Source organism: Microcaecilia unicolor, chromosome 7 (genome assembly GCF_901765095.1).
Source record: "Microcaecilia unicolor chromosome 7, aMicUni1.1, whole genome shotgun sequence".
NCBI lineage: Eukaryota > Metazoa > Chordata > Amphibia > Gymnophiona > Siphonopidae > Microcaecilia > Microcaecilia unicolor.
In genome coordinates, this window is record NC_044037.1 from 15,562,043 (window position 1) to 15,582,889 (window position 20,847).

Genomic DNA, 20,847 nt, shown 5'->3' on the forward strand with positions numbered 1-20,847 from the left:
GGACTACCAAGGCTTAGAGCTCATTGACTCTACGAGCTGAAGTAACAGCCACCAAGAAAATGACCTTCCAGGTCAAGTACTTCAGATGGCAAGAATTCAGTGGCTCAAAAGGAAGTTTCATCAGCTAGGTGAGAACGACGTTGAGATCCCATGACACTGGTGGAGGTTTGACAGGGGGCTTTGACAAAAGCAAACCTCTCATGAAGCGAACAACTAAAGGCTGTCCAGAGATAGGCTGACCTTCTACACGTTGATGGTAAGCACTGATTGCACTAAGATGAACTCTTACTGAGTTAGTCTTAAGACCAGACTCTGATAAGTGTAGAAGGTATTCAAGTAGGGTCCAAGTAGGACAAGAAAAAGGATCTAAGGCCTTGCTGTCACACCACATGGCAAACCTCCTCCATTTAAAAAAATAACTCTTTTTTGTGGAATCTTTCCTGGAAGCAATCAAGACTTGGGAGACACCCTCTGAAAGGCCTAAAGAGGCAACTTCTAGGTTCTCAACATCCAGGCCATGAGAGCCAGAGACTGGAGGTTGGGATGTAGAAGCTATCCCTTGTTCTGGGTGATGAGGATCGGAAAACAGTCCAATCTCCACAGTTCTTCGGAGGACAAGTCCAGAAGAAGAGGAAACCAGATCTGACGGGACCAGAAAGGTGCTATCAGAATCATGGTTCCACGGTATTGCCTGAGTTTCAGCAGAGTCTTCCCTACTAAAGGTATGTGAGGATACGCATGCAGAAGGCCTGTCCCCCAATGTAGGCGAAAGGCATCTGACGCTAGTCTGTTGTGGGCCTGAAGCCTGGAACAGAATTGAGGGACCTGGTGATTGGTCTGGAGTGGCAAAAAGATCCACCGAGGGGGTGCCTCACGCTCGGAAGATCTTGCGGACAACGTCCATGTTCAGTGACCACTCGTGAGGCTGCATTACCCTGCTCAACCTGTCGGCCAGACTGTTGTTTACGCCTGCCAGATACATGGCTTGGAGAAGCATGCCATGCTGGTGTGCCCAAAGCCACATCCTGACAGCTTCCTGACACAGAGCGCGAGATCCGGTGCCCCCCTGCTTGTTGGTGTAATACATCGCAACCTGATTGTCTGTCTGAATTAGAATGATTTGACTGGACAGCCGATCTCTGAAAGCCTTGAGAGCGTTCCAGATCACTCGTAATTCCAGGAGGTTGATCTGAAGACCTGTTTCCTGAAAAGACCAAACACCTTGAGTGCGAAGCCCATCTACATGAGCTCCCCACCCCAGGAGGGATGCATCCATTGTCAGTACTTTTTGTGGCTGAGGAATTTGGAAAGGATGTCCCAGGGTCAGAGTGGATCGAATGGTCCACCACTGGAGGGAACTGCAAAAATCGGTGGAAAGATGATGACATTCTCTAGATCCCCTGTAGCCCGACACCACTGGGAAGCTAGGGTCCATTGAGCTGATCTCATATGTAGACGTGCCATGGGAGTAACATGGACTGTGGAGGCCATGTGGTCCAAAAGCCTCAACATCTGCCGAGCTGTGATCTGCTGAGATGTTCGAGCCGAGGACACTAAGGCCAGAAGATTGTCTGCCCTTGTCTGGGGAGATAAGCTCAAGATGTCCGTGTGTTCAACAGAGCTCCTATGAATTCCAACTTCTGTACTGGGACTTGGGATAATTTATGACAAACCCCAGCAGCTCGAGCAGTTGACTGGTGATCTGCATGGATCGTAGAACTCCTGCCTCCGAGGTGTTCTTCACCAGCCAATCGTCGAGATAAGGGAACACATGCACTTCCAGTCTGCATAGCAATGCTGTGACAACCGCCAAGCACTTTGTAAAGACCCTGAGCACAGATGCTAGACCGAAGGGTAGTACACAGTACTGAAAGTGCTGAGCTCCCAAGCGGAATCGAAGGTACTTCCTGTGAGTTGGGAGCACCGAGATGTGAGTATAGGCATCCTTTAAGTCCAGAGAGCACAGCCAATCGTTTTCCTGAAACATGGGAAGAAGGGTGCCCAGGGAAAGCATCCTGAACTTTTTTTGGACTAGGAATTTGTTCAAGGCCCTTAGGTCTAGGATTGGACGCATCCCCGTTTTCTTTTGCACAAGGAAATACCTGGAATAGAATCCCAGCCCTTCTTCCCCTGGTGGCACGGGTTCGACCGCATTGGCTTTAGAAGGGCAGAGAGTTCCTCTGCAAGTACCTACTTGTGCTGGGAGCTGAAGGATTGAGCTCCTGGTGGGCAATTTTGAGGTTTTGATACCAGATTGAGAGCGTATCCTAACTGGACTATTTGTAGAACCCACCTGTCGGAGGTTATAAGAGGCCACCTTTGGTGAAAAAATATCAACCTCCCTCCAACAGGTAGATTGTCCAGCACGGATACTTTTACCACAGCTATGCTGCTTTAGAGCCAGTCAAAAGCCCGTCCCTTGCTTTTGCTGGGGAGCCGGAGGGGCCTTTGGCGCACGCCGCTGACGAGAGCAAGGCTGCTGGGAGTGAGCTTGAACAGGCTGTCGCGAGGTAGGAGCACTCCTTCTCCCTCCAAAAAACCTCCTAGTGGAGGAGCTAGTAGCAGAAGGCATCCGGTGGGAGACAGAATCCATTGCATCATGATGCTTCTTGAGGGTATCGACCATATCCTCAACCTTCGTTCCAAAAAGATTATCCCCCCGGCAAGGAACATCCGCCATTCGCTGCAGGGTCTTCTAATCCAGGTTCGACACATGCAGCCATGAGAGTCTGCGCATCACGATACCCTGAGCAGCTACTCGGGATGCGGTATCAGAAGTGTCGTAAGCCCCCCTGGCCAGGAATTTGCGACACGCCTTCTGCTGCCTGACCACCTGGTGAAAAGGTTCAGCAAGCTCTGGAGGGAGAGCTTCAACTAAACTGGACAGTTGCCTCACTGAGTTCCGTAAGTGAATGCTCGTATACATTTGGTATGTTTGGATCTTGGCGGCGAGCATTCCAGCCTGATACGTACGCCTCCCAAAAGAATCCAAGGTCCTAGACTCTCTGTCCGGGGGCGCCGAGGCATAGTCTCTAGTACTCTTGGCTCTTCTGAGAGCAGAGTCCACCACCATAGAATCATGAGGAAGTTGGGCATTCACCATCACAGGCTCACCATGGACTCTGTACTGGGACTTAGACTTCTTGTTGACAACTGAATTAGAGAGAGGGCAAGGCCAATTCCGCAACATCGCTTCCCTGAGCGTATCATAACCTCACTCTGTAAGCCACATTGAGCCTGCAAAAAGGTGGGATAATGTGGGGTACAAATGCTATAAATAAATAAAATAAATATTGTGCAGGGGGGCCGTTGCAACCTCTGCAGGTGGAGAAGGATAATCCAGGACCTCAAGCATCTCAGCCCTGGGCTCATCCACAAGCTCCATGGGAAAAGGAATGTCCTTAGACATTTCCCGCACAAAAGATGAAAAAGTAAGACTCTCAGGTGGAGACTGTCTGACTTCAATAGGTGGAGTAGGATCAGAAGGAAGCCCACAGGAGTCTTCCTCCGAAAAATACCTGGGGTCTTCCTCTTCTCCCCATGAATGCTCCTCTTCGGTATCGGACAGAAGCTCTCGAAGAGCAGCCCGAACCCAAGCCTGTCTCAACTTCGAGGATCGACGTCCTCGTGGGGGATGTCGAGAAGTCGACCCTTGCCTAGACTCCAGCGAAGCTTCCTCCACCGACGTCGAGGGAGAGTCGACCCGGGTGGCAAGCGGTACCGAGGGCAGGGACCTGCTCACAGGGGATGGGCCCGACGCTGTCTCAGCAGTAGGAACAGGAGGCGCAAGCACCTCCGGTACCGAAGCAGATTGACGGAGCAGTCCTTCCAGAAGTTCTGGAAGAATGGCCCGGAGACGCTCATCGAGAGCTGCCATCGAAAAAGGCTGTGGGGCCGGTGCAGGAGTTGGTGCCAGAATCTGAGGGGGCTCGAGAGCCAGTACCAGGCTGCTGGACGACCGACGCATCAGCACCTCCTGAATGGAGGGTGAGTGGTCCTCCCGGCGCCGACGCTTCTCGGGTGCCGACTCCCTCGGCTCCCCGGAGCTCTCGGTACCGTGTCTGGAAGGAGATCGATGGCGATGCTTCTTAGCCTTTGCCCAACATCGACACTCCTCGGTACTGATGAGGACGTGGAATCCTCACGCCTCCTCGGGGCCGGGTCGGGGGGCCTGCATAGCAGTAGGCCTCGAGAAGGGTGGAGACTCGCTCGATGCTTCGCTGCTCCCAGCTCGAAGTGGTCTCTTGGCGCCATTACCTGGACTCTCGGTGCTGCTTCCCTCAACGTCGACGCCGCCGTCAAAGGACCGGACCGATCCGGAAAAAACCTCTCCCGCTGAGCCTCTCTAGCCACCTGGGTCCTCTTCTTCATTAACTTACAGAGCTTACAAGCAGCTGGAAGATTGTTCGGGCCCGGGGCACTGGAGACACCACGCGTGAGGGTCGGTACACGAAATGGTCCGGTTGCAGTGAGTACAGCGTTTGAAGCCGCTGGGAGTCCTCAATGACATGGGCAGGAAAATAGCGTCCGCGAAATCAAACGACTCGATTGTGCCAGATAAAAAGGCACAAAAAAGGGAAAAAAAGACGCGGATGATCAGCCTAATGACGGCCGCAACGAAAAAGAAAGGAAACTTGAAAAATAATGAGGAAAAACTTAAAAAATAAGGAAAAGAATTCTTTTTTTTTTTTTTTTTAAATATTTCGAAGAATTAACTACTAGTAAAAATAATTTCAAAAGAGGCGCGATAAACACGGAAGAAAACACGATCTCCTGGGCAAAAGACGAGGAGCAGAGAAAAAAAAACCACTACCGCTTCGCAGCGCAGAGAAAAAGAAACTGAGGGAAGCGCGTGGGCGTCGTGGGCAGGAAGTCACTTGCACATGCGCGGTGCGTTGTCCCCGTGCGCGCCACACCGCTTCTAGAACTTTGGAAGTTTTTGTTTTGACTTCCGGTCTCCTGGGCCGTCGTGGACGACGACCCCATGCGTGATGATGTCCAGCCTGCTTGTCCTCGGAGAACAATCTTTATAAAATTATCCCCATACTGAACACAGGGCACATTTACAAATCCAGGGATATCTCATGCAAATAAATTCAGATTTTTTCAGGTCAGTTTTCAAAAGAGAGATCTGTAAGCTCAAAGCCTGGGGCTGAGCCAGGTATCCCATGGTTTGTGACAGGGAGCTGCAACATAAGATGTGCAATCAAACAGACTAAAATCTGATTTTCTGATATTAAGTGTCTCTTTCATGAGTTAGCTAATACAGAGAAAGCCTTAATGGTGATGTCACAAATTCTCTCTCACTTCAGTGTAAGTCCACTGGAAATAGCAGTTACATTTTCCTTTACACTAGTTGCTGCCTTTCAAAAATGCAGCAGACATGCACAAGAGCTAAATGAACATATATTTACACCGTGTCTAGGAAAAAACGGAACCCCAACATGTTTCCAAATACTCCAAAAACATTCTACTGCAGCAGAAAAGTCTGCCTGAAATTCATGACATTTCTGAGTATTTTATTTTTCAACAGGATGGAGCTCCAACACATTCAGCTCACAAAACAACTGAGCTCTTAATTAAAGAACCCCCTGAATTCATTGAGTCAACAGCTCAGTGACGCTGAAGAGTTTGTGAATGTGTCAAGGTTGAAGCAGGACACTTTGAATACAAATTATGAATTAACCAAGAACCTTCCCCCATTATACTAATGTATTTTCAAAGGTCATACTGAATGTTTAAACAATTGCAAAGTACTTTGAAACTATGTAAGAAAGCACAGAAGACAACTTGTGAGATACAGGTCATTGATGAGATGATTGCATACTCTTCTCAAAGGTACAGATGTGGTGTGCTTGGGAAGGGTTTGGGTGACACTAGACACGAGGGATTTCTCTCTTTTTAATTTTTTTTTTTGTTTAATCAGGAATTGGGAGGTCTGGCTGGGGGGCTACTAGATTGCCAGGGATGTTTAATGTTTGGGGGTAGAGAAAACAGAGAGGGAGGGAGAGGGGCCACTAGATTACTGGGGCTTTTTGTTTAAAATTAGGGGCAGAAGGCAGACAGGAGGGTGAGGAAGGGAAATCAGGACTAATGCAGGCCTGCTGGTAACTTTTAAATTTAATGTTACTTCCTCCTGTCAGTGCCAGAGCCAATTACTGTTCAGGCATTGACAGGAAGGGTGACCTTTAGAATTGAGCTACAGATTACTGCTGTGCTTCAACATGGCAGTAATTTGCATGCTGGCTGCTGATAGCATAGCTATGAGATTTTTTTTTTTTTTAAAATTATGTGGTAGAACTGATGCCGTGAGCCAGCTCTATCGCATGTTTTTTTTTGCACGGGCTCCTAAGTAGTCCAAGTCAAACCTGTGACAGGTATACCTGGAGCAACTTATCCCTGCAGGAAGAAAATATATATACAGACAATATTGAAATCTAGGTTTATTTTGCATAAAAAAAATCATGATCATCTAGAGTTAAATAAAAACTTACCTTCTTCTCTGCTTCATATTCTGCCCAAGCTGCCTTCCTCTCTTCCTCCGTTAACTCCTCTTCCTCTTTATGGTCCAAAAGAGAATCATGTTCATGGTATGTCACTATATGCTCTTTCTGGATCTGAAGCAATTCTGCTAGCAAAGTGTCCTATTTGGGAGGAAGGAAAACATAAAAAGGATAAAAGTTAATATGTTGAAAGCTCAGAGGTTATTTTTTTTTTTAATACAGTTTGCTCCCAATACACCATTATCAACATGTTACACAGGAGTGCAAAGGGAAACACTATGTCAGCTCACATGCTGCTTAGAGCCAGAATCAAGCAACGGGGAGTGGCAGCAATCTATTTATTTGGCAGGTAGGGAGGGGGAGGAACACCCTCCCCAATTAACCCCTGCCCCCCCCCCCCCCCCAAATTGCAGGGCTGGCTACACCTGGACAGAGAGCTCGGTGTTAAAAATTTACCATCACACCACTGGGTGTTTGTATGATGATTTGTTTACAGGGAAAGATGTGGTGATTTAAGAATAGGGATGAATCACTCGAAAGTTGCAAATTAAGGCACATGGTGCTGTAGCCTCAGTAGAGGGCTGTTCCAATTAAGATACCCAAAGAGGTCACGTGCCACCATGGAACGGAAAGGAAGCTGAAAAACTGAGCTCCGTTGACCCACCTTTCTAAATCTGCATTTCATATCCTTTTTTAAACTCAAGTCTCGATTTACTTATCTGTGCCACAAACTGAAAAGCTGGGACATTTGATTTGAGAGTCGATGGCTCAGAGATTACTTACGATGGCTGTTAAATCGAATCGAAAAGATAAGGAGAAACTGTGGCATGCAGAAGGCAACATGGCTGACCATCATAGCCTACCTAGTCCATCTGACAGATCCGCATGGACCACAGAAATAACTGCAAATATCACGGCCAAGGTAGAAGCTGCCTTGGATAAAATATCACAATAGCTTTATGATCGAGCGGATGCTGCCTATGAGAGACTGAATAATGTGTGTTTGGAGTTGGATGTGGGTCTCCAATGGACCTCGGAATTGGAGGACCGCACTACAATTAAGGCACAGGAATAAATGGATAAGAACATAAGAATGGCCATACTAGGTCAGACCAATGGTCCATCTAGCCCTGTTTCCAACAGTGGCCAATCCAGGTCACAAGTACCTGGCAGAAAGCCAAATAATGGCAACATTCCAAGCAACCAATCTCAAGGCAAGCAGTGGCTTCCCCATGTCTGTCTCAATAGCAGACTATGGACTTTTCCTCCAGGAACTTGTCCAAACCTTTTTTTAAATGTCAAATATATTTTTGTTGTCACCACAATCAACGATACAAATTCAACCAAATTTACACATTTGCCTCAAAAATACATATATTTAAGTCAACAATTTTTTCAAGAAACTGTCCAAACCTTTTTTAAACCTAGATACGCTAACTGCTGTTACTACATCCTCCGACAGAGTTCCAGAGCTTAACTATTTGTCGAGTGAAAAAATAGTTCCTCCTATTTGTTTTAAAAGTATTTCCACGTAACTTCCTCGGGTATCCTCTAGTTTCTGTACTTTAGGAATGAGTAAAAAATCGATTCACTTCTACTTGCTCTACACCACTCAGGATTTTGAAGATCTCAATCATATCTTCCCTCATTTTCCTCATACGAGAGGACATCCCCTTTATCATTTTGGTCGCTCTTCTTTGAACCTTTGTTCAACTTTGTGTTCCCTGGACAATGATTGTTACTGCAGCAATTTCCTTTTCACGGCAGTACATGTAAAGAGGCAGCTGGGAACTAGGGAACAGCTAGTCTGACATCAGTGGTGAGAAACTTACTGGAATCATTGCTAAAATGGAAGGTAGTATAGTGAGGCCACAAGGTTTAACAGTGGTTGATCTTGTCAAACAAATCTGATTAATTTCAATGATCAAGTGACTCAAGAGATGATTGGGGAGAGAACTAGATGCGATATGCTTGGATTTCAGTAAGCCATTTGATGAGTTCCATACGGGTGACTTATAAACAACTGAGCACCATTTATACAGGCCCTAAAATGAGTGACTAGGTTAGAAAATGGTCAACTGGCAGGCAACAAAGGGTAGTGGAATTCACTTTGAGGAAAGGGGCATTAACCAGTAGTGTGCTGCAGAATTCAGTGGGTCTCAGGATGAAGAGATAGTCAACTGGGTGGGGATCAGGGTAAAGAGGTTGTCAGTCAGGTAAGTTGGGATGAATGTGTTGCCAATCTGGGGAGGAAGGAACTGCTCCTGTTTACTAGTGCTGGTGCCTGTCAAAAACAGCCTGGGAGCATTAGGCCGTGACTTCATGGCCCGGTGTTCCAAGGACAGAAACATTATGCTGCTTGCGAGGTTAATTATAAGCAGCATTATTCTTGTACTGTGGGAGTGACTAACCAGTGGTACTGAGCTACTTTAAGTTAGTCACTACCATGGTAAATTAAGATGTGGTAGAAGCCCAACTTTTACTGCACCTTGATAACTACCCCCTTGCTTTTTGCCAGGGCTCAAATTGTTCTCTTTCCCCAGTGTGATCATGTGGTAGTGTTATCCACCTATACTACACTAGTGTTCTACTTCAGACAAAAAGCCACGGAATGAATGGTCTCAGCTCATCGCTCAGACCTTATACCTGGATCTTTGTCAAAAGGCTGAAAAGTGATCTACGATTCCATTCCTCTCTCTCTCTCTCTTTTTTTTTTTTTAGTTTACATCATCTATGTATCTGTACCAATTTCAAAAGGCATATATGTCCTAAAAGAAAAGCAGACTGGTTAATACAATAGTTCTTTCTAGTGTAAATGCGGCAGAAGCTGCATTAGGAGGAAGTTCCTTATCTTATCTGTAGCATAATAAAACTACACAGTGGGACCTTTGTTTGGCAAACTATCCTTTGAGGTACAAAAGCTGAATAGAAGTCTTTAAAAGAGGGAAGAACAGAAGATTCAAATGTAAAATCTGGAAAACAAAATCTGAAAGCCTCATTTCAGTTGAAATCCTCATTGCTTTTTCACTTTAAGTAATGAACAAGAGTCCAGACTCAGTTAAATTGGAGAAAGCAATTCAAGGTCTGAAAACATATACCGTATGCACAAATGTCCAACAAAGAAACATGGAAAATGATGGCAGCTAAAAACCATATAGCCTTTCAAGTCTGCTCATCCATACTACTATCCCTTTCTCTCCCCCTTAGAGATCCCATGTGCATAGAAACTGAGAAACAATAGTTGTACTGTGCTTTTTCTTAAACTAGGACACTTTATAGTGCTTGACTCCTACAAACTATTTTAACAGAAAAGAAATAAAAATGAGGATATTTGTTGGGCCATTGATATGTAAAGTGACTGTCTGGCTCCCTAATGTTTGCACAAGTGGTAGATCAGTCATCAAAGGCTTCAGAAGTTTTCTTTACAAAAATGATGGGGCTTCTATACTCAAGACTAATACCTAAATGACATGCATCTCCACCCAAATGACAACTCGTTACTACTGTTAATCTGTTTTCCACCAATAAGACACTATTTAACTTTGCAAGGACAACCGCTTAGGCTCATTTGTTTAGGAATATTATGGTATATATCAATTGTATTCACTCCGTAAAATGACAATCTAACCTAATCTGGGATTTATATTCCACTGGATCCTGTGAAGTACAAAGCAGATAACAAAAGAAGTAACACAACCACAACAGCCAGCAAATTACTGGGAAATACAAATTGATTAATCAGTGTAAAATTAACAAAAATGTTTTAAATCAAGTTTTAAGAGTGCATCAAGAAGAAAAAGTAGGAACTTCAACATCTGAGATCCCTAGGTATGGAGTTCCAGCACTGAACAGTCTAAAATTCATAGGAATTCTTAAAAAGAATTGGATAATGCAAACCTTTAGGTGAAGAAAAATAAATAAGTGAAGTCTGAGATCTTAAGGTTCTAACATTCTCGAGAAAAGAAAATTATTGTGTCAGATATTCTGGTCCCACTCCTTCAAAGATCTTAAAGACAGTACAAGGTAATTTAAAATAGATTCAAGTTTGTACTGGTAGTCAACGTAAATGGAACAGTAGAGGAGTAACTATCATTTTTATGACATTTTAGAGATGCAGCAATGTTTTTTTTTTAGTATCTGAAGTCTGATGACTCTTAATGGCACAAAACAAAGGCTAAAGGTTAAACCAGTATGAATGCAGAGAACAAGTACCACTGACCCACAACAGAGCTGGGAAAGAAAATGGAGGTCAGATGCAGTAAGCTTTCATTAGAGCTGTACATTGACACTTGGGCTTGATTTGAAAGCCATGCAATAACAAATTTTTAGCTCCCCAAAACTATTCACATATAGCATGCAAATTACTGCTGAATTAAAAAGTGTGCATTTTTGGAAAATCAGTGCACATTACTGCAGTAATATGCAGTCCTTTACTACACTGAAAAATAAAATGTATCCCTTCCTGTCAGTGCATGAGCACTTACACACTTGATAGAAGAGGAGATATTAGAAAAAAAAAGTCACAGAGCCTGCAAGACTCTACTTCCCTTCTCCCCTTAACATACCAAAATTAACTCTGGTTAGACTTCCCTCCTCCCACTGAACTCTCCCAGCAGCCAAGCTAAAATCCCAGGTGGTCTCGTGGACCCCCATCCTCTCGCACACAAAGGTATAAAGTATAAATCCAAGCATATTCAGATAGCTGGCATTTCACATATTTACCAAATTGTAAATGAGTCAAAATAGTAACAGGGACAAACTCTCATTTTAAAAGCTCTGATAAGGTACCCAAGGGACAATGCTGTAAACTGCACTATGATTTAGCACAGCAGTTTACTAGAGATTTTCCCACACTATTTATTTAGATTTTGCTCACACCTTTTCCACTAGTAGCTCAAGTGAGATATATTCAGGTACAATGGATATTTCTCTGTCCCAGGAGGGCTCACAATCTAAGTTTGTACCTGAGGCAATGTAGGGTTAAGTGACTTGCCCAAGATCACAAGGCGCAGCAGTGAGATTTGGGATTTGAACCGGCCACCTCTGGATTGCAAGACTGGTGCTCTAACCACTAGGCCACTCCTCCACCAGTCTTACTCTCGATGCAGAAAACCTTTTAGTATGGGAAAATCTTGAGTAAAACCTGTGCACTAAAGGATAGCACAGTGGGCATGCAAAATGCTTAAATAAGAAATTGCTCCTGATGTTAAAAAACAACAAACAAAAACTTGTGCTAGAATTCAATGCAATTTTTTTCACTCTTCACTTAAGGCTGCAGTTCAGAACTAGCACAAAGATGCAGCGCAGGAGCAAAGAAGTCACCAGAGGAGTCAGTATGTCAAGCTACGTCTCTGGCCGTATTCAAATCCAGGCTAAGCGTCCTGAATCCACAGTATTATTTGTGTGGCAATAGTTTCTTGCTTGTATGAAAAATTGGTGTGTGTGGATATCCACATACATTAACTACATACGTATGTACACATTTGTTCACATGCAAATTATAGTAGAATGCCATTAAACCATAAAACTCATTTTAAAGAGGGGCACATACCTCCTCCAGACTGAAGGCATTAACAAGATACCAGCTTTGTAATATCATTTGATTCCCACAGGATTCTATCACACCCAAATTTCCTAACCATAGCAGAGCACAGTGAAAGTTCTAATTGTTGCTATTTCTCCTTCCAGTAATAGATCTTTTCTTTGTGGTTGCTCTCAGTTTGAAATGTGCTGAGCCCACTTTTATGATCATTAAAAGGGAAACAAATTAGGGATTGCTGCTTCGCCAGAACTCCACCAAGGCCAAATTATTGCAAGGAAATACTATAGTACTTGGTGCTTTCATCACCAGACTTTGTGGTTTTGTGATTTATGCTGTACTTCATGAGTAAGCTGTCTTAACACATATCAGCACTTTTCCAAACTTTACAAAAACTTATTTCATGAGAGTATTTCTTGTGGTATACTTTCTCTCAGAATTCATACCACACTATCTAGGGCAGAGATGGGGAAGCTCCAGCCCACAGGACAGATAGTCCTAGGAAATAGCTAATCTCACTGCTATCACTTGTTTCTCTTGACTTCCACTGCTTCCGGTACAACTTGTGGCCTTATTTACTAACATTAACATGCTAACGCGATATGACATTGATAAATAAATGCAATCCACGTTAGTTTCAAGTGGGCTTATTTAACTAAGCTTAACATGAGTTAAAGCATGTCAATAAATGAGGGCTTTAGTTTATAAGCCCTTTGGGGATAGGGAAATACCTACTATACCTAACTTGCCTTGAGAAAGGTGAGTAATTAAATCTAAACATACTGATATATTCAGTAGTGACCACACTAACAAACCAACAGAACATATGAGCAGTTGAAATTATTCATATGTGTGAAGACTGAGAAATACATTTTTCAATACAGCAAATATTCATACATTACATCAACATGTCATTCTATATTAACAGATTTAAATCTTCTCAAAAATGGCAATAAATCATAATAATTCACTTGTACTCCTCACCTCTCAAATGTTGTCATCCCGTGGGAGAAAAAAAAAAAAAGAGAAAAACATCTTAATGAATATAGTAGATGAGGGAAGCTAAACACCAAGGTATGAAATGTTCTTCAGCCCAAATAAGTGAAAGAAATCATTAGAAAATATAATTTCACGCCTTTTTTCGTCTAAGTATCTCTGAAGCGTTTCAAATAGCTTAACTAATTGACCAGAAAATTAAAATTGATTCAGGTGTTTGAAGAAGCTTCCTCCACATATGTTGTGCTCTCATTACAGCTTCTGCCTCTGTCCAGACTGAATGCATGGACCAAGGCAAGATTCTGGTTTCAAGTGATAAATGTATGCACATTGAATCCCTCATGAAAGAAGTACAAGAACTAACAGAGGAGGTGGCAAGACTAAGAAACATCTGTGACAAACAGAAATTCATCACAGAGATGCATGTTGAAACATTGGGGACTTCCAAGCAAAGGGAGAGAAGACGGAGCATAGCTGGACTCAGGCCACCAGATCCTACAAGATCAACCCTCCAACTTAATCTTCTGTTGAACTAAAGAATCTGTTTGAAGCCCTAGAGGCAGAAGAGCTAGAAACATCTCAAAAACAGAAAGAAACAATAATAAAAACTCCCAACACCGCTGGACAAGCGACCAATAAGAAGCAAAAGGTAGTGGTGGTTGGACAGTCACTTCTGAGGGGTACTGAGGAACCTATCTGCCAACCAGACATGTTGTCCAGGGAGGTGTGCTGTCTGCCTGGTGCCAAAATTCATAATGTTGCAGAAAGGTTGCCTAGACTCATCAAGACCTCAGACCACTCTCCTATGCTGCACATCCATGTTGGCACAAATGATACTGCTAGGTCTCCTACTGAACGTATCAAACGGGACTTCATGGATTTGGGTCCGAGAGTGAAGCACCTAGGTGCGCAGGTGGTGTTCTCATCGATTCTCCCTGTTGAAGGTAAAAGCCGAATGAGAGAAGTTCGCATCCTGGAGCTAAACGTGTGGCTGCGTGGACGGTGCCAAAGTGAGTACTTTGGTTTCCTAGAGCAAGGGTTGACTTTCCAAGAGCTACTGAGCGGTGATGGTGTCCTTCTATCAAGGAAGGGACTGAGTGTCTTCAGCAACAGACTGGCTAAAGTACTAAAGAGGGCTTTAAACTAAACCAGATGGGGATGGGTAAAAAAGGCCCCAAAGCCATAAATAACCCTCAGGAAGGTAGGGCTTTGAATGCCCGCATGGAAGAGGAAAAAAAAGAGTAACATCTGGACAGTCTTGTATACCAATGCCTGCAGCATGGGAAACAAACTTCTAGATCTAGAGGCTTCAATGATAGAAGCAGACTTAGATTTAGTGGCGGTCACGGAGATGTGGTTCATGGAGAATCATGACTGGGATTCAGCTATACCTGGCTATAATCTATTAAGGAAGGACAGGGTAGGAAAAAGGGTGGAGGAGTGGCATTATATGCTAAGAATAATATTAAAGTGCCAGAACTACAGGACATGTGGGGTATGAAAGAAGCTCTGTGGGTTAAACTGAAAAGAGAGAAAGGAAAATGTATTTATACTGGAGTAATATACATTAATATACAGGTAACCTTCACAGTCAGAAAAAATGGACAGCCTTAACTGAAGATATCCACAAGATAACTAGGAAAGGGGAAGTACTACTGATAGGTGATTTTAATATGCTGGATGTCGACTGGGGTGTCCAGAAGCAAAGGGATCTTAGATTCTCTACTGGAAGAATTATTTCATCAGTGGGTAACAGAACCAATGCGGGATGGAGCGATTTTGAACCGGGTGCTTACAAACGAAGAGAATGTTTCTGATATCACGGTGGGAGACCATTTGGCATCTAGTGATCACCGAATGGTGTGGTTCAATATTAAGACAGAGGAGCGGGCTTATTCGAGATTGAAGGTCCTGGATTTCAAAAGAATTAACTTTGCTAAGATGCGGGAATTTCTCAAGAAAGAGTTAGTAGGATGGGAACAGCTGAAGGAAGCAGAACAGCAGTGGACAAGACTGAAAGGAGCTATTTTAAAGGCAACTAAACTTCATGTTAGTAAATTACATAAAATAAGAGAAAAGGAAGGCCACTGTAGCTCTTGAACATAGTAGCCAAAAAGGTAAGGGAAAAAGAGGTTAACCTTCATACATTATAAGACGACTCAGAAAGAAGAAGATAAACGAGAATACCTGGATAAGCTAAGAGAAGCTGAAAAAGCTGTCAGGAAAGTGAAGAGGCAAATGGAAGAAAAGATATCTAATATGGTAAAATTGGGGGATAAGATATTTTTCAGATATGTAAGCAACAGGAGGAAGTAGCATAATAGCATTGTGAGGCTCAAAGCTGAGGGGGAGGAATACGTGGAAGCTGATAAGGATAAAGCTGAACTGCTTAACAACTATTTCTGTTCTGTGTTCATGGATGAAAGGCCGAGGGGTAGGACCGCAGAAAACAAATGCAAATGAGGATGGACACATGGTAGACCAAGACCTGTTCTTAGAGGACTGTGTTCACGAGTAGCGAGATAAACTAAAACTGGACCAAGCGATGGGGCCTGATGGAATACATCGAGGGTGCTCAAGGAACTCGGAGAAGTTCTGGCGGCTCTGCTGACTGACCTCTTCAATGCTTCCTTAGAGTATAGACTGGTCCCGGAGGACTGGAGAAAGGCAGATATGGTCCCTCTGCACAAGAGGGGAAGTAAGGAGAAGGTTGGGAATTACAGATATGTCGGTCTGACCTCAGTGGTGAGTAAACTAATGAAAACACTTCTAAACAGTCAATCATGGTACTACTGGATTTCTCATCTGCCTTCTGTCTCTCATCACTGAGGACGTAACTACATGATAATGAATGTCTGACTGGCTCTACCAATGTCAGTGTGCTCTGACTTCTCCAATCAGAGAGGCAGTTTAAAGTGTGCAGATTTGCTTGACCAATTGATTTTTGCAGTTGGTCAGGATTGGTTGAGTGATGGGCTCAAATACAAATTAACTTATGCATCCAGTTTCTCCTACATAAGCATACAACTGTGGAACACACTACCAAAAGCCATGAAAACAATATACGACCACCTAAACTTTTGGAAATCACTAAATGCCAACCTGTTCAAAAAGCCATACCCCGGCGACCCAACCTAAGTCCCTAAAACCCTGCAACACAACGAAACCAAAGCTTGTAATAGACTATATAATTCTTCCTCCCTATGCTCTAACACATGATCCTTATCCGACCACATCAACTCCTTGTATTTGTTTCTCTACCGGAGATGGCGAACGCCTCTACGGTACAATGTAAGCCACACTGCGCCTACAAATAGGTGGGAAAATGTGGGATACAAATGTAACAAACAAACAAACAAACAAATAAATAAATAAATAAAACGGAGGTTTGTGAGGTTTCTCTAACAATGAAATGCAGGACCCAAGGCAGCATGGCTTCACTAGAGGCAAGTCGTGCTAGACAAATCTGCTTCATTTCTTTGACTGGGTGACAAAACAGTTGATGTGAGAGGGGCGCTAGATGTGGTGTACTTAGATTTCAGCAAAGCTTTTGAAATGATTCCACACAGGCGACTCATAAATAAACTAAGTCCCCTTGGTATGGGACCTAGAGTAATTGACTGGGTTAAAAATTGTTTGAACGGAAGGAGACACAGGGTAATGGTAAATGGAGCTTGCTCTGAAGATAGGGATGTTATCAGTGGAGTGCCGCAGGGATCGGGCCTAGGGCCGGCTCTTTTTATTGCTGAAAGGCTGTGTGGTAAGGTTTGTCTCTTTACGGATCATACCAAACTCTGAAACAGGGTGGACACCCTGGAAGTGTGCATGACATGAGGAAGGACCTAGCAAAACTTGAGGAATGGTCCAATATCTGGCACCTGAGATTTAATGCTTAAAAATGCAGGGTCATGCACCTGGGTCACAAGAATCTGAGGGCACAGTAAAATATAGGAGGTGAAGTGAATCTGTGTACAAAGGAAGAGCGAGACTTGCGGGTGACTGTGTCTGATGACCTTAAGGTTTCCATACAGGTGGAAAAAGAGATGGTCATAGCCAGAAGGATGCTCGGGTGCATAAGGAGAGGGATGAACAGCAGGAACAAAGAGGTGATACTGCCCTTGTATAAGTCTCTGATGAGGCCCCATTTAGAGTACTGTGTGCAATTCTGGAGAACACACCTACAGGAGGATATAAACAGGATGGAGTCAGGCCAGAGGGTGGCTACAAAACTGGTAAGCTGTCTTGGACATAAAACATATAGGGACAGGCTCAGGAACCTCAACATGCATACGCTGGAAGAGAGGAGGGAGAGAGGAGATATGATAAAGAAGTTTAAATATCTCAGGGACATTAATGTACAGGAAGTGAGCCTTTTTCAAATGAAGGAAAACTCTGGAATGAGGGGGCATACGATGAAGTTAAGAGAGAACAGGCTTAGGAGTAATCTAAGAAACAGAAATTATTTTAGTTCAGGCCACTAAGAACAATGGCCTGCAAAACTGACTGAAAATCATCCATAGAGTAATGGGTTTAATCTACTCAACATCCTCACCTTAAAATATGAAGCCTTAATTACAGCTTGTATCTCTAGTTTAAATGCCAACCTAGAAACTAACAAAACTTCCAGACTCCTGACCTGATGGGAAATCTTAATCAAATGGCCAGAAAGTAAGACTCTCATTTCAAATGCAAGCCTATCCCTACAAAAGTTATAGCAAGAATTGAATAAATAGGAATCCCCTCCCCATTTGGGACTCCTACAAGTTCAATCCCAAAAGTACCCAGAAGGACAACACTGTTTAACCAAAGCAGCAGTATATGAACAGCTGATGTAACAAGACCAAAAACAACATTGGTTTATTCCCTAGGCACCGTAAATAGTCCTACGTGCAGCAATGAAGTCCCAGCAGGTTCAAGTTCATGCAGGGTTAGTACAGCAAGAGTCCTGCTCCAAACTAGACTCAGCAAAAGTATACAATTTATGTATAGATGTAAGTTCTCCAAAGCGTCTTTGGCCAGTAGCTACAGATATGACAAATTACACAACACCTGAAATGCTCCAAACAAGAACCAGGCTACAGCAGTCACCCCCCTGCTACCCAAAGGAGCTACCTAGGTTTGCACCTTTGTCAGTGCCACTTTGTTGGCATACCCCCTTGTAGCATTGATGCCTCTGGCTTGAACCTCCAGTTCTTCACCCGTATGCCATCAATGATATCTCCAGTGGGCAGGGCTAGCTTGGTCCCGGACAGAGCCTCTCTGCATGATGTCACGAGGAGCGAGCAAGATGTTACACAGTAGTGCCCACTGAAATCAGGGTCGTGAGGGAGCACAAATAACAGGCAGCCAAACACTGATGCAGCCAAACACTGCCATTGAGACAATGTTGAGATCTAAATGGTAATGGTAACAGTGCTTGTAGTCAAAGGTTCTAAGTGGATAACACAAGAATTAACTATTACACAATAATGAAAAGAAACAGATACCAGAAAAGATTGTTGTCACTAAAGTACAATTGTTTTAAACAGATAAGCTTTTAATTGGTTCTGAAACAATAGGAAATAATTAATTATTCTAATATCAACTGGGAGTGAACACCACATAGAAACTGCCTGATTCAGAAATGCTGTCAATAGAGATTTCTTAAATCTTACTTTTACAAATGATGGAAAATAAAGAAGGAATGAATCTATAGCACGTGATGAAATAGGACATAACGGAAATGAAAACAAAGAAAATAAGTATTGTGAACATATACCATAGAACATCCTATATACCAAACATGCAAGCTGAAAAATAATTTGGGCTTTAATGGATGGATAGCCAATGGAAATTGATCAATGTAGGTATAATATGATCTAATCTCTTGAGATCTAAAGCTGGTAAAGGTTGTCTTAAAAGGAGATAATGGATGGATAGCCAATGGAAATTGATCAATGTAGGTATAATATGATCTAATCTCTTGAGATCTAAAGCTGGTAAAGGTTGTCTTAAAAGGAGACGCATGTTGAAGACATCCCTCATGAATCTCGACAAAGTAGGATATGCTGAGAGAAGCTTTCCTTTGATAGGTGCATGGTAAGCCACTATGGCTTGAAACATGAATGCAGAGAAAATATACCTTTAGTCCAGCATCCGATAAATAAAGAAGAAATGCTAAGACTTAAGTGGACAAAGAACTAGGATCTCATCGTTGAGCCTTGACTAGTGTATAAAACAAATAATTCCACTTCAGTTGATAACATTTTTTGTAGGTGGTCTTCTGGTTGCCATGATTATATCCTTTACTTCCTTGGAGAAAGGACGGAGTTACCTATCATCTGCAACTCAATCTCCGTTAGTGAGAGGTTCCTCAGATTAGGATGTATATGTTGTCCTTGTTGTAAGAAAAGAAGTGGGTGATGACTGAGGGATGCGAGTGTGACATCAAAGGAAAGAGTCATAAAAAACATATCTACCTAGGCAAATACGGAGCAAAGAGAATTACTTGAGGAGCACTCTGGGAATTAGAGGAAATGATGGAAAAGTATATATTTTGTTTATGGTAAACCATGCCTGTTTTATTTATTGTAAACCCCACACTGAATTGTTCAGGATAATGTGGGGTATAAATGTCAAAATAATGTAAATAAACGAATATAGCAGTTCTGTGCTCCATGGAATCACAAAGGCAATGTGAGCTAGTCTGCAGAGGGTTTGGACAAATGGAACGGAACAGAACAGAGAGCATTTTACTTTTTCTGCAGACCAGGGGCGTATCTGCGTGGGGCCTCAGGGGCCTGGGCCCCCGCAGATTTCGCCCTGGACCCCCCTACCGCTGCCAACCCTCCCCCTCCGTTGCTGTCGCCTACCTTCGCTGGCGGGGACCCCAACCCCCGCCAGCCGAGGTCCGCGTCCTCCTGCCGCTGCCGGCTGCCTTTAAAAGAATTCCGTCAGCTGGCGGGGGACCCCCAACCCCCGCCAGCCAAGCCGAGGTCCTTTCATTTCTTCCACTAAAGCTGGCGCCGAAAGTTTCTTCTGAGTCTGACGTCGCTGCACGTTGTACGTGCAGGACGTCAGACTCAGAAACAGAATGAGCCCCCCCCCCCCCCCCAAGGTCACAGCCGCTGCCACCCCTCTCCATCCACCACCGGGTCGGGCCCCCTGAATTCAAATCACAGTGCCTCACCTCACTCCGTGTGAAATCGCAGCAGTGGCAGTCTGCAGATCGCCTCCCTTCGGGCCTTCCCTCCCTGTGTCCTGCCCTCGCGGAAGTTATGTCAGACGAGGGCGGGACACAGGGAGGGAAGGACCAGTGATCTGCAGACTGCAGCTGCTGCGCTTTCACATGGAGTGAGGTGGTGAGGCGCTGTGATTTGAATGGAGGGGGCCCAGCCCGGTGGAGGAATGTCAACGGATCCGAGGGCGGGCGGGTGGGACTGTGGCACCGGGCCCAGGGAATTTTGTCCCCCCTGCCCCCCCCTCTCAGCGGCCCTGGAAATGGGAATAACTAGTGAGGTAATTAAATTTGACGAGGACACAAAATTATTCAAAGTTGTTAAATCCCAAGAGGACTCTGAAAATTTGCAAAAGGACCTTACGAGACTAGGCATCCACATGGCAGGTGACGTTTAATGTGAGCAAGAGCAAAGTGACACACGTGGGAAAGAGGAATCCAAACTTTAGCTACGTGATGCAAGGTTTCACATTAGGAATCACCACCCAGGAAAAGGATCTATGTGACACTGTTGATGGTACATTGAACCCCTGCTCAGTGTGCAGCGGAAGCTAAGAAGGCAAATAAAATGATAGGAATTTTTAGGAATGGAA

General features: G+C 43.9%; 1 protein-coding gene across 2 annotated transcripts in view; it reads right to left on the reverse strand.

The window, feature by feature from the left end:
- Positions 1–20,847, reverse strand: part of ATRX (ATRX chromatin remodeler) — a 453,401-nt gene that overhangs the window by 46,178 nt on the left and 386,376 nt on the right. For both annotated transcript variants that reach the window (XM_030208839.1, XM_030208838.1), the window contains exon 31: positions 6,495–6,644. In XM_030208839.1, the coding sequence (XP_030064699.1) occupies positions 6,495–6,644 (150 nt within the window). The remainder of the gene's footprint in view (positions 1–6,494; positions 6,645–20,847) is intronic.